This window comes from Microtus oregoni, unplaced genomic scaffold (genome assembly GCF_018167655.1).
Source record: "Microtus oregoni isolate MIOR12 unplaced genomic scaffold, Mior012 000049F_ref0000343, whole genome shotgun sequence".
In the NCBI taxonomy this organism is placed as follows: Eukaryota; Metazoa; Chordata; class Mammalia; order Rodentia; family Cricetidae; genus Microtus; species Microtus oregoni.
The window spans coordinates 271,295-286,071 of NW_024543223.1; the positions used below are offsets into that span (position 1 = coordinate 271,295).

General features: G+C 44.4%; 1 protein-coding gene across 1 annotated transcript in view; it reads left to right on the forward strand.

Annotated features, from left to right (window-relative positions):
* The window catches only part of Znrf3 (zinc and ring finger 3), a 161,015-nt gene that overhangs the window by 138,382 nt on the left and 7,856 nt on the right, over positions 1-14,777 (forward strand). Inside the window, exons 3-6 of the mRNA XM_041636402.1 lie at positions 8,529-8,603; positions 9,339-9,470; positions 11,182-11,292; positions 12,231-12,398. Of these exons, the coding sequence (XP_041492336.1) occupies positions 8,529-8,603; positions 9,339-9,470; positions 11,182-11,292; positions 12,231-12,398 (486 nt within the window). The remainder of the gene's footprint in view (positions 1-8,528; positions 8,604-9,338; positions 9,471-11,181; positions 11,293-12,230; positions 12,399-14,777) is intronic.

Here is a 14,777-nt window from a genome sequence, read left to right on the forward strand (position 1 = left end):
ATATACAGAAAGCAGTGGTCCTTTTTGAAGTTTCCAGTTACAGACCTAATAAGATCTGGCCTGAAATGGGACTTTGAGAATCTCCCAAGGCAAAGTAATAGCTTCCAAGTTCCTCTACAAGATTCTCTTTCAGGCATAGACAGCTCTGCAGCCATTTTTCCATAACATCCTTCACCCAGAAGGATGGATGGAACAAGAGGGTGTGCACAGGCTCTCCTAAGGTTTTGGTACTCCTTGTCAGGTGTTAAAACAAAGAGGACCATTGTGTTTCTTGGAACTGATCTAAAAGTCTATATTTGAGATTAAGATCTAAGGAAATGCATTTCCGTTTAACACCCAGTAGTTTCTGATTGTGAACAGGCTCCCAACCTGTGCCCCGGCGCCGTGCATGACTACAGACTCAGCCTCTTCTGATGGTTCCTTTAATTAGTAGGAATTAAGTGGAGGCTGCTGCATATTTTGAGAATAAATAACACTGTTTAAATGTTAAGGCAGCCTTAACCATTAACTTAACCACTGGATTCTCGCTGCTACATGTCTCCTGAATAGATCAGCATAATCTTAACTAGGACTTAAAAATGCTTCATCCTCTCTCGGGAACTTAGAACTTGAAGCCCATGGGAGCCTTTGGAGGCTTAATGACTCTAATTATGGCAAGAAATATCTTCTGGTGGGTAGGAGTGCAGCTGGTGGGAGAGCCCTTTCTCAGAGAAGCCGGATGAGAGCTGGCAGAAGGGGGGTGGTGTTGGCCGCAGGGCCCCTGAGTTCTGAACTGTGTTTGTGGCTTCAGAGCTTTGATCACTTGCCAGGGAAACCTGGAAGGTCAGGCCAGGCTGCAGCCAAGCCCTGGAATGAGGAGCCAAGTCAGTGGAGCGGGTAGCTCTATGTCACCACCCTTACCTCCCACCCTTTAGAAGTAACCTTGTCTAGCCACCCAGTCTTCCAGCCTTTCTTTTACCATTGGTCCTCTTTCCCTGTTGGTCTCCTTTTGGATTAGGCCTGAAAGAAACTAACAAAATGCTCTCTAAATGTAATTTGATAAAATAAGATACACTGTGTGTACTTTAGAAGAAATCGAACTGGGTTTTTTTTGTTGTTGTTGTTGTTTCTTTTTGTTAACTCTGCGTGTTCCAGCACAAATGACCCCCGAGCATAGGTGACCTCTCCTGGTGGCTTATGCCAGGTTTCCCCATGTCTTCTAACATCACTACCAGTCCCAACTCTTGGCATCAGGGTTTTCTCACTGGTTCCCCGTGTGCCCTGCTGTGTGACCTCATTTCCTATGGAATGAAAAGTTTCTGTCGGAAAACAGGGCCCTTGGTGAGTTGGCTTTGTGAGCCCCTTTGCTTGGTGTGACTCATGTTTCAGGGCACAGGGCTGTCCAGAGTATGCAAGAGCCTGGTGCCTGGGTGGTCACTGCCTAGAGAAGAGTAAAGGAGGAAAAAGTGAGAAGTAAAGGTTTAAAATCCATTTAGTGCTCTCCAGAAAGAGCACAAGGACCCAATGAATGGCTGTTCGGACTAGGAAAAACCACCAAGAGAAAGCTATGGTGGTAGATACGGTCAGCCCCTAGGTCCACTGGCTGTTCTCCACTGGAATGAACAGCATACCACCACCACCACTTGCCCCATCTTGGCCTTCCTGCAGCAGGATCAGGACCCTGTACAACACCACCAGACGCTGTTACTGCTACTCTACAAGTCTATAGGCTACAGAAATCTCCCATATTGGTGCTTAGATGTCTGAATACTCTAAGGCAGGCTGCCTTTGAGCTTGAAAGCTGTGAAGCTGTGGGATCTGCAGCCACTACTGCTAGAGAGCCATGTTCCATGTCTCAGCACACCCAGTGTCCTGTTCTCTTTTGCAAATGGCAGGGTAGATTCCATCAGTTCTCTAGGCCAGAGGAAGGCCAAGGGCACAAATCCAGAGGTGGTCATCTGTCTAACTTTTCCTCATTGGAGTTCTAAGAAAAGTTCACTTTTCCTCCTGAGAAAGAAGGGGCAGAGCACACATTGTAAGTATATAGGATTTTTTTTTTTTTTGAGAGGTTTGGACTCCAGAGGTGAGTGTATACAAAGCCCAGGACCTAAGAACTACAGGCAGAGCTACTTTTGATTTTACTGCTGGCCAGAGTCAAGATGTTTGCCTTAGAAGTCAGCAACCTCCTCAGCAGTACAACAAAAGATGGTATGGTGAATAGGGAGGGCGGGTCCTGAAATTGGAAGTGTGAGGACAGAGGATTAGAGTTCCAAAAAGGTACAGCTAAACAGACCTATTGAAGAGTTGGAGGAGCCACAGGTGACCAGCCATTGCTGAGTGAAACTGATGCTATGTGAGCCAACACTGTTGGCCAGTTTCCTGGTGCTGAGAGTCAGCTGTGAAGCTTTTGAAGATTGGAGCTGCAATGAGGAACTGGCAGCAAGGCTAGGGAATAATCCATGGAAGGCAAGTTAAATGAGGTAAAGCTGAGCCCTAGGGGTGCTGGTGCTGCATGCTACATCCTTCAATGGGAAGGATACTTAGAGAACCGGTAGAAGAACTGTCTAGTAAGGCTAGGAATGAGAGGGGTGTTGAGTTTGGAAGCTGTGGGCAAAGGAAGTCAGATCTTACCCTAAGAGCAGCACAGTTAGGTCCCTGACTAAGAAAGGTCTTGTTCTGTGCTGTAAGTAAGTCTGGCTGGGGTAGGAAGAGCCCCAGGGAAAAAATAGTTGTGACTCACAAGGCACTAAGGTGGCAGCAGTGGGGATGGAAAAATAGTAGGTAGATTTGGAAGTTGGAATCAGTATAGCATGGTGAGCACTTAAATGTAGGGTGACACAGCAAGCTACAATTTTCATGTACCTCCTTGAGGATGGAGACCAAGTTGTAGGAAAGTAAGAATTTATTTGTTTGGAGTTTTTTTTTTCTTTTTCTTTTCTTTTTTAGTTTTTCAAGACAGGGTTTCTCTGTAACTTTGGAGCCTGTCCTGGAACTAGCTCTTGTAGACCAGGCTGGCCTTGAACGAACAGAGATCTACCTGCCTCTGCCTCCTGAGTGCTGGGATTAAGTGTGCGCCACCACCGCCAAGCTGTTTGGAGTTTTCAAGACAGTGTCTTACCATGTGTCCCGGGCTAGTCTTAAACTCTGTTTACCTCTGGCCGGCCTCAAATGTGCAGCCTCCTGAGTGCTGGAATGTCCGATATGCACCATCACAAGCAACTTAAAACAACAGGATTGGATGAGTCATAGGCCCGTGGCACCCACATCGTCCTGCTCAAGAAATGTCCTGCAGGGTCTGGGATAATGTGTTCTGCCCTGCTTTGGAACTAGCTGCAAAAGTTTAGAAGAATCTAATCTAAAGCAGAAAGTTGGTGCTAAGTCATGGAAAGCAATTCTTGGTTGTAATGTCTACCACCTTGTGTTAAGCTGTATGTAAGCATATCTGAGAACCCCATAAACATGTTCACATGGCTGAAAGGAAGAGTCCCCAGCATCCTCACCTTGCTTGAGAAGGAGTGCCTCACCGGCTGTGATGCCACACGCCTTTTATTCCAGCACTCAGGAGGCAGATATCTGTGAGTTCAAGGCCAACCTGGCCCACAGAGTGAGTTCCAGGACAGGCTCCAAAGCTACAGAAAAACCCTGGGGGGGTGGGGGGGACATTGTCAGGTGTATTATGGTAGATGCTTCTAAAAGGTTCTTGTTTGTGTCTATCACAGTTAGTTGACTATCTTAAATTGTTCATAGATGGAACTATATAATTGAATGTTTTCATACCAATAACCATTTCTCTTAAGTTGTGGACGTGTGCATTATTTAGTAATTGGCTACCAGAGCAAAATGTCATCCTTCTACCTGTGAGAGTGAGAAGAAGGGGTTGATAATCCTTTACCCAAGTGTGCTACCCACCATGGAACATTGATCCAAAGCCTGCTATACAGCAGGGAAGGTATTCTATGCATTGCTGAGGAAGGCCTTCTAATGCTGGGTAGTCAGGAGCAGCCAAAACGAATGTGCCTCACATTTGTCATGGATAGCTCTAGAAAATGCAATGCTTCCAGAGGATACCAGCCAGGAAAATAGGTCATTTCCATATGTGCACTTTGTGGAAAGCCACTCTAGAGACAGGATAAGCAACCCTGGATTCTTCATCTCTTGCCCATATGCCCCTGGTGATGCCCCCAAAGGTTATGGTGTATTCCACCATCATCACATGCAGAATAAAGATAAATACCTGTCATTCACTATGTCTGCTATTAAATAAATATAATAAAATTATATTCCATAGAGCCACTGGAATAGCTATATGTCAGAACTTCCATAAGAAGCTGTAGACACATCTTCCAATTAGCTATCGACAGTCCAACTCCTTGGTTACTCTCTCATCAAGAATCCAGAGCCAAGATTTTTTTTTTTTGAAATATTTATTTATTATGTATACAATGTTCTGTCTGTATGCCTGCAGGCCAGAAGAGGGCACAAGATCTCATTACAGATGGTTGTGAGCCACCATGTGGTTGCTGGGAATTGAATTCAGGACCTTTGGAAGAGCAGGCAATGCTCTTAACCTCTGAGCCATCTCTCCAACCCCAGAGCCAAGATTTTTTTGGTTATTTCCTCCTGAGATTATGTTTTGTCTTCCTTTTCCTACAATAAAGCTTAGACATTAGGGAACTTACATCCAAGTGCTTAACAAAGATATAACTAAACAAAACTTAGGTATTGATTGGTAGGCCTGAGCCCCAAGGACACCTCTCTCTCTCTCTCTCTCTCTCTCTCTCTCTCTCTCTCTCTCTCTCACACACACACACACACACACACACACACACACACACACACTCATCCCTATAAGGCCCTATTATAACAGAATCATTGTCATCAGAATGCTGTCTGCATTGGGAGTTTAGACTTGGTCTAGTGGAAGAACCATCCCCATAGTCAGGGAGCTCTTTCTCTCCTTGCCGTAACCTAAATATGAGCCCAGACAGGTTTCTTTGAATTTACTGAGCATTAATTGAATCATCATAGGAGTGATAAGTGATTAGTAGGGTTTTGCCTTCTGAGGCTTCAAATTTTGTGCTTTGTAAAATAGAAGTGTGCAGATTTTGCTCTTTCCTTACTTTGTATCACCTACAAACATCCCCTTGCCACTATGTTTCTGGTTGCCTCTTCTTTGGTTCTATCTGTGCTGGCCTAAGTGAGGATAAAAGCAACCTGAAGATACCTCTGATGGGAAGGGTTAGCAAGGCAAGGCCTTTGGCTGCTGTTTAGTTTTGCAGGGATGTCTCACATCTAAGAAAGCCACTTTTCTTGCTTTTCCATCCTTTCAAGCAGCGTTACAGGTATAACATTATAAAAATAAAGTTTACTCTAATCACAAGACTGGTAATCTTCTAGCTAGGATTTAGATTGTTTGAAATATAATAGTTTGGCAAGAGATTGGCAATAGATGAAATTGGAAAATTTGTTCAGAGAACTTGGCTTCTCAAGTTTTTAAAATTACATTGGGGCAGGAAGAAAAGTGTAACCAAACAGTATTTTATGTTTTTAAAATATAATGAAAGTTTCCATCTTGTAAATTAAGGTTACCCATGACCTTTTCTTGAAGATTAAACAAACTCAGGATTAATGCATGCTAGCACATTTTACCACTGAGTAACATCCCCAGCCATCAGTCTTTTCTAAAGCCTCCCACCTCTCAACAGGCATGCTCTTAGTAGATCTCCTTTCACCCAGTCCTGATATGTGCTGGAAATACAAATTACTTCAGGTAGCAGCTTGGTCCAAACTACGCTCAAACTCTGTTGCTGGGATGATCTTGAATTTTATAATTCTCCCGCCTCTACCTCTTAAATGATGGAATTACAGACACCATATCCAGTCCTAACGCCATGCTAAGGATCTCTTTATGAAGGGCTAGGGCTTTAGGCATGGTTGGCAAGCACTCTGCCAATCGCACTACATCTCCAGCCTCCATAAATAAATTTTTTATTGTAATTCACTGAAAATTTGCTCAGCTACAGGACTTGTCCTTTGATTCCATGCATTAGTGATTTGTCTGAGTTGAGTTGTAGATGAGAACTAAGCACTTTATTCTCTACCTGCCCTCCTCACCAAAGAAATAAGGTTTGTTTTTGGTTTGGTGTTTCAAGACAGGGTTTCTGTGTGTAGCCCTGGCCATCCTCAAACTCAGAGAGATATACCTGCCTCTGACTCTGACTCTGCCTCCCCCTCCCAAGTGCTGGTATTAAAGGTGTGTGCCACCATGCCTAACAAAACCATGTATGTTTTGAATAATCTTTTGTTTGGCTGAGAATGTATAGCCCCATGGTAAAGTACATAACCTGGTATGAATGAGGCCCAAGGTTTACACTCCCTGCCCCCAGCTCTGTGATGTCTGCCCTGAATGGGTCATGCCTCTGAAACAAATGAACATTCATGTTCTTGTGAAACAAGAAATACAGGGAAGTCAAGGAGGCCCTCTGGCTGTGTAGTTTCCCCGAGGCACATTCCAGGAAGGCATTCCCTACCCAGGCACTGCAGCCTGTGCCAGCCTCTCCAGGTGCACTAGCATCAAAGCTGGAGGGACAAGCACTCCAGTCAGGACATATCTGAACTCATACTCTTCACAGGTACTGTTTGATATGCTGGATCCCTGGATGAAAGCAGAATAAAAGAATGAGAGGCCCTCTTTATTTCTTCCTCTGGGAATGGAATTTGTGAAGAAGCCTAGGGTACCACTGGGGCAGAGACACAAGCACCCATCAGGAGTCTAGGAGCTGTGGGTAGAAGTCTGCTGCCCTAAGGAACTTAATCTAAGAGAACAGTAGTGCCATTTTATCTTGGACTCGCACAGGGACATATTTGTTCTGAGGCTGGGCATGAAAGATTCAGTGACTTAAGATGCAGTGGTAGAGCACTTGCTCAGCATGAACAAAGCCCAGGTTTGACCACAACACTGCCAAGCAGAAAAGAGAATGACTGAAGCTTAGCAGGGACAGCCCACTGGTCACCAGTGAACACTGATAATAAAACAGCCAGGTAACCCTCAGATGACTTTCTGATTGTTCAGTCTCAGTTTGTTTTTAAGGAAGGTACCTGTAGGACAAGGACAAATCCTGCATCACTGCACCCAGGATTCCTGGGTTTCTTAAGCTTCCAAGGAGCATACTTTATCTTCAGTGTCACTAAGTTTTGACTTGGTCCCAAGTGCAAGGGGTTGACTTAAAAAGTAACGAAGTGGCACTGCCCTCTAGTGGTCTGATAACGTCATTGGTCATTCTTGTAAGTGCTCTTTGGGTTTGTGCACCTGTCAGTACAGATTATTCCTGTGGAAGGGATTTACATTTATTTTCTGTTTATTTGTTGGGTTTATTCACTGTTTGAGCCCATAGTGACTGGCCTTGATGATAATCTGCCCATCTTTTAGCGTGCTGGTTTGGGAAGTTGGCTTGTTTTCCCCGTCTTTTTTTAAGAGTGGCTGCCTCTATTACAGTACTTCAAGTCCTAAAAGCAAGAGTCTGTCTCATTCTTCTGTAGATTCAACTCTATTGTTCACTTAGCTGGAGATAAAATGAGAAGGTTCACTGAGGTGGAAAGGAATCTTTTCTCCCATCTTTTCCTCTACCCCAACAAAATAAATTTCTATCACTGCTCATTTGTTTCTAAGCCTTCTTGCCTTGTCCCTCTGACCTCTAGTTTTCCAACTGGTGGGATCAGCTGAGTCCAGCTCCACTGAACCCGTCTCTGTGGTCAGAGCCAAGAAATCTGCTTTACAAACTTCACAAGTGGTTTCTGATGTTCAGCCAAGCTTGGCAGCCAACTGCTCTAAATCGCCACTTATTATTTCTTGTAAGCCCCCAATGGTGTCTACAAAGATCTGCAGCTTGTGTTTATGTTAAAAGTGACCACTTTGAGATTCATTCAGTAGTAGTCAACATGCTATTCTCACTGGATAGCATGGGAAGGAAGAAAGGACCACAAGAGACAAACCAAAGGCATTTACTCTGGTTGCCAGGGGCAGTGTGTTCATAGCAGAAAATATCAAAACCAGTACCTCTGCACTGGCTGGGCAAACTGCCCATCCATCGACTTGTTTTTAATATTCCAGCTAGATAGGAAAGGAAGGCTTTGCAGTAGTCAGTTACTCATTTCCACCCATTCTAAGTCACCAGACTATTGGGATGATAGGACACAGTAAGTGGCTATATCTCCTGTTTTTCAGATTAGAATATCAAGTCTTGGAGAAGTAGAACAACTTGCTCAGAGGCACAGATATTGCTTACTCTCTGGTTCTGCATTAGAAGCCATGCCTGATTTATGAGTCCAGTATTTTTAGGGTCAAAAGACAGAATTGCTGGGCTGGGCAGTGGTGGTGCACACCTTTAACCCCAGAACTTGAGAGGCAGAGGCAAGTAGATCTCTGTGAGTTTGAGGCCAATCTGGTCTACAAGAGCTAGTTCCAGGACAGCTAAGGCTATTATACAGAGAAACCCTGGCTCAGGGCAGGTGGGGACAGAGTTGCCAACCTTCTCTTTTTCATGTTCCAGGCCAAGAGAGCAGTTCAGCGGGGAGCCACTGCAGTTATCTTTGATGTATCTGAAAACCCAGAAGCCATTGACCAGGTAAATAAATCTCCACCAAAATCATTCCTACTGTCTGCCTGAGAGGAATTTGCTGTGGTTATATTGAGTGGGCACTGTTGTGACATCCTTGTCTCAGATTCTTTGCACCTATCTGCTGAAGTAATATGCCTGTGTTTGAGTATCATTTCCTGAGGGAGGCATATAGAAGGTGGTTATGGGTCAGGAGTTAGGGATAAGGGACATTTTCAAATAGTCTTGGGGACTTTCAGCCAGCTCAGCCCATCTTAAAACAAGTATAGCACTCTATCCTCGCCTTTCTGGGAATCCCAAGTCTATAATGATTGAAGACTTCAAGATGACCAAGTGGGGATTTAATGTTCTTTCTTGTGTATGCATTCATAAAACACACACACGTGTGTGTGTGTGTGTGTGTGTGTGTGTGTGTGTGTGTGTGTGTGTGTGATGAAAGCTAGACCTTGCATTGCCAGACAAGTGCTCTACCACAGAGCCATATCCCAAACTCTCTTGCTTTTTCTTTCCTTTCTTTTCTTTTTCTTTTGTTTGTTTGTTTGTTTTTTGAGACAGGGTTTCTCTGTAGCTATGGAGCCTGTCCTGGAACTCAGTCTATAGACCAGTCTGGCCTCAAACTCACAGAGATCCTCCTACCTCTGGCTCCTGAGTACTGAGATTGAAGGTGTATGCCAACACCACCAAGCCTCTCTTGCTTCTTAAAGTAAGCATGTCTTTTAATTGGTGCCCTCTCTTTCTTGCCAGCTAAACCAAGGCTCAGAAGACCCTCTTAAGAGGCCAGTGGTATATGTGAAGGGTGCAGATGCCATCAAGCTGATGAACATTGTCAACAAGCAGAAAGTCGCTCGAGCAAGGATCCAGCACCTCCCTCCTCGAGTGAGTGGTAACTTGTCTGTTGCCTACCGGTCGGTGCCTTCATTTCCTTTGAGCTTTGGCTTTCAGCCATCTTGTCCCTATATCTAGAATGCTGGCATAGTATCTGTTCCTATGGGTTGAGCTCAGCTATAGGACAGGAAAACAGAAATTTTCACTAAATTTCTTTATTTGTAAAAAAAAAAAAATGTAAAAGCTTACAGAAATAGACACTGTATGCTATGAAGTCTCTGGTGTCACTCATCTGCCGTTGCCCCTTTTAGCCTATCCTTCTGAGAGACAAGCTGAAAAAATGAAGGGATGACACATTTAGCACTTGTTTCCCTTTGTCTCTTTCCTGTCATTTGACCTAGAAGAAGAAAAGGCCTATACTTCCTTCTCCAATCGGGTAGATCACTGACTCACAAATACGAATGTTAAGAATTTCTCAGATGTGGGACTGACATTGGTTGGTGATGAGTAGCAGTCAGGCATCACTTCATTGTACTGAAACAGTAGTACTGCCCACTGATACTTGACTGACATCTTCTCCTCAACCTTGGAATCTGGGGCTGATGCCCATATATGTTTTCTTCCCTCTTCACAGTTACTGAACTGTTCCCATGTAGAATGATTCTTCCTCCTGCACCAAGTGTCTGGGTAGCACAGCATCTTACTAGGTTCCTATTCTTACTGGCTAAATGGATATCCGAGGTGTAGCAGCTTCAGATAGCAGAAGTCAGTGTTCTTTGTGTGAAAAAGATAAGAGCTGCCAAGCACATCTCAGTAGGTAGAGGACTTGCCTAGCATCCACAAAGCCCAGCACTACATAAAGTTGCTGTCATGGCACAGCTGTGATTCCAACATTTAGAAGGTGAGTGGTGGTAGGGTTAGAAATTCAGGGTCGCCGGGTGGTGGTGGCGCACGCCTTTAATCCCAGCACTCGGGAGGCAGAGGCAGGCGGATCTCTGTGAGTTCGAGACCAGCCTGGTCTACAAGAGCTAGTTCCAGGACAGGCTCCAAAACCACAGAGAAACCCTGTCTCGAAAAACCAAAAAAAAGAAAGAAAAAAAGAAAGAAAAGGAAAGAAAAGAAAGAAAGAAAGAAAGAAAGAAAGAAAGAAAGAGAAAGAAATTAATTCAGGGTCATCTTCAGCTCCATAGCAAGGTAAGACCAGCTTAGGATAAATGCCAACCCCTACCCCACACCAAGAAAAGAAACAAGACGTTTGCAGAACTGACTTGCTGTCTTCATTTTAAAGGAAGAAGGAACTCTTGGGCAAACGTGACTCATTGTAGTGGAAGCTGATTTTTGTGGAAGCACCATACAATTTTCTAAGTTGTTGTAAACCATTAATTATATGCTTAGTAATCACTGTTCCCTCAAAACACAACACTCACTCCTTTGTCTATAACTGTGATTATTTGTGTTTATTCAGAGGGGCTTTTCTCACAAGGTATACCAAACTTTGCGCTGTTTTAATGGGAGACTAAACTTTACAGATGGCTCTCTCGGCTATTAGGAGGTATGAGGCTACTATAACTCCCCCACCCCCATCCTGGCCACATTAAGGCACTATCACTGTGTTCATATGAGCAGAACCCCACAAGCTTCCTACACACTGAGGGATCCTGTCCTCACTCTTCCACTCCATTTCCTGACCAGGACTGACAGCCCACATGCCCACAATCAGGCCAAAGAGAACATGGCTCATGGCATTTGTGTTCTATTCTAGCAACCCACTGAGTACTTTGACATGGGGATTTTCCTGGCTTTCTTCGTCGTCGTCTCCCTGGTTTGCCTCATTCTCCTTGTCAAAATCAAGCTGAAGCAGCGTCGTAGTCAGGTAACCCCTAAGAGCAACTTGTGAACCCCGTTACTCTGTTGCTGATGAAAGTTAGAGGTCTAGCCAACCTGCTGTTCTTGCTCCCCTTCCTTTCTCAGTGTTCTGGAGAATGCCAGACCTCAAGTGCTGAGCCCTAGTGTTGAGAGGGGCAAGCCTGAAAAGGCCTCTTCATTGGGGGTATTCCAAGCGAGTATTTTGAAGGAAATGTCCAAATAAAATTTTGTTTTGGAACATGAGACCTTTGCTCCTCGGGTAGATTTAGGGTTGGGTAGAAATACAGACTGTCAGGTCCCAAGGTCTTGTGATGAAATTTACCTCTGCCAGGCCCTTATGATGACTCTTGATAAACAGGTAGCCATACTAGTACTGCTGCTTACAAGAAAGATCTGCAGGCTGAGGGTGGAGAGAGGAGGGGAAGCAGGAGGATAGACTGAAATGTGTGGCAATGTGACACCTTGGCGAGAAGGTACCTTGGAGAGTGACAGTCAAAAGAAAAATGGTTTCAGTTGTCAGGAGGTCTGAGGGGCCATCACCAGCAAAAACAGGGATTATTGGCTAGTATTTATCCACTCACACTGTGTCAGATGCTGAGCACTCATCTAAACGCTCATTTCCCTCACCAAAGAGGTATTTGACATTGAGCCTTCTAAAAACCAAAGTCCCACAGAGTTGGCAAGTACCAGAAACAGAGAATTGCCTTTTACCTTGAAGGCAAGACTTTGGAGTAGGGTCACTTGTGAAAAATCCTAGACGAATGTCATGGGCACTCTAAAGGGTCTGTGCAATACAGTGGCAGGATGAGTTTTGAACAGTTTCTCAAGAATCTGTTTGACCTGAGTGAGACTAGTATTTTCTGTCCCAGTGTCCTGAGTGCATTGGCCTGGGGTGTGAATACTACTATTAATATGTACCAACACTGACCATGTTCTTCCTTGCAGAATTCCATGAACAGGTTGGCCGTGCAGGCTCTGGAGAAGATGGAAACCAGAAAGTTCAACTCCAAAAGCAAGGGGCGCCGGGAAGGAAGCTGTGGGGCCCTGGATACACTTAGCAGTGGCTCCACATCTGACTGTGCTATCTGTCTGGAGAAGTACATTGATGGAGAGGTAATGTTAGAGACAGGACCTGTCTTGGGTGGGGAGGGGATATACAGTCCCCAGAGGTGCTGGGGACCACCATGACCAGAGTTCCCTACAACCTTGATTCAATGTCCAGGCTTTTAAAGGTATTTCTCCTAGGACCTGGGAAGACATAATAGTCTATAGATGGTCTACCTAAGTGGGTGACTTTAGAAGTTAATCAGAAGTACATGAATGCCACGCATGGTAGCACGTGGCAATCATTATAGCACTTGAGAGGCTAATCAGAAGAATTGTGAGTTTAAGGTCATGACTCCAACAACAAAACAAAACAAATAAGCAAAAAAGTACATGGTTAGACAGAAAATACGTAGATGCAAGAACAAGTTGTTTGCTTTGCTTTGAAGAAGTGGTTATGTGGTATGTTTACTCGGAAAAAGTCAAGAGATTTGATGCCTTTGTTTTCACTTGTGGCTCTTTATTAAAAGTTGGAATTAAAGTACTAGGAGCAGCATAGACCATTCACCTATAACTACCCATCATTAGCGCTTTGTTACTTTGTGCCTATCTCCAGTTGGACAGGTACACACAAAAGAGTTGGGGTGGGGGTGGTGCAAACTGTTTGAGAGTTCAGGCCTTGGATAGCCCCTCATATATAGATTGCTGGACAGAAGTGTGTTTGCACACAGGCACTTGGAATGGTGCTCTTGCATGGACTGTAGGTACAGACCTAGCCCAGGGTTCCCACCTAGCCCAGGGTCCCCACCTAGCCCAGGGTTCCCACCTAGCCCAGGGTCCCCACCTAGCCCAGGGTTCCCACCTAGCCCAGGGTCCCCACCTAGCCCAGGGTTCCAACCTAACCCAGGGTTCCGACCTAGCCCAGGGTTCCAACCTAGCCCAGGCAGGTTCTTGGTTTGGCAAGTGACTTTATCCAGTGTCTGCATTGATGATCTGAACCAGCATACTAGACGCTCACAAAGGCTACTTAGGTGAGAAGACACAGGCATTCTAAAGCACATTGGTTATTAGTGTGAATATCACTGTGTCAGACTTGTGAGAAAATAAAAGCAAAGCAGCAGGAATAGTCATGATGATACTTGGAAAGCCATCACATTCTGTCATATACTGCTTTCCTCTGAAGCTAGGTGGCCCCAGCAAGTGTTCTTTGTACTTGACCTCCTTCAAAAGTGCCAAGAAGCAACCGTCTGTATATGGTTCAGTGACTCTCAGCCTTCCTAATGCTACAACCCTTTAATATAGTTCCTCATGTGTGGTGACCCCCAACCATAAAATTGTTTTCTTTTTTTTAATATTTATTTATTTATTTATTATGTATACAGTATACAATATTCTCTCTGTGTGTATGTCTGCAGACCAGAAGAGAGCAGCAGACCTCATTACAGATGGTTGTGAGCCACCATGTGGTTGCCGGGAATTGAACTCATGACCCTTGGAAGAGCAGGCAATGCTCTTAACCACTGAGCCATCTCTCCAGCCCATAAAATTATTTTCGTTGCTCTTTCATAACTGTAATTTTGTTACTGTTATGAGTTGTGATGTAAATATCTGTGTTTTCAGATGGTTTGGTGTGTCGCAACCCGAAGACTGAGAACCACTGCTCTACATCAACATAGATGACCTAGGGTGTTTGTAACTCTCCCTGCAAACCCCATACTCTCTAGCCTGAGGCTTTGAACTTAGGTGTGCCCTCCAACTCCTCGAAAGGAACCCACTTCCTTGCCTTCCTTGTCCTTTAACCCTGAAGACTATGATTAGGCCACGTAAATTGGACAGTTTCAGTTTCCTTCTCCCTATGGGCCCTACTTGAAGGAATGAAACTGGCCCTTAGTTGGAATTAGGGGAGAGAGTACAGTGTTTTAACTTTCCATTCCTATAACAAATAGCCGCATAATAAACATATAAAGAGTAAAAGTTTGTTTGAGCACATAGTTTTTGGACAGTTTGACTGCAAACAAGGAGGCAGCATATCATGACGAAAACATGTGATGGATCGGACTGGAGATACCACAGTGGTTAGGAGCACATGCTTCTCTCGGAGAGGATCCGAGTTCTGTTCCTAAAACCTGTGTTGAGTGATTCATACCTACCTGCAGCTCTAGCTCCAGGGGACTAGTACCCCCTCAGGCAACTACATTCACATACATACACTCAGTACAAACATGTAAGCACGCATTCAAAAAACTAAAAGTAAAAATTAACGCAGTCTTGTGCAGAATGCAGCTGTGCTGCTTTGTATGTCTGCCTGTTTCTGAATTACTCAGAAAAATGTACCTTTTCTTATTCTTTTTCTTTGTTCTTTCTCCATGTATCTGACCTCTGTGCCAGCCTAACTCTAGCAACATGAACTCCCTTTTCTGCTCCATTCTCCTGAGCAACTTCTGAGAT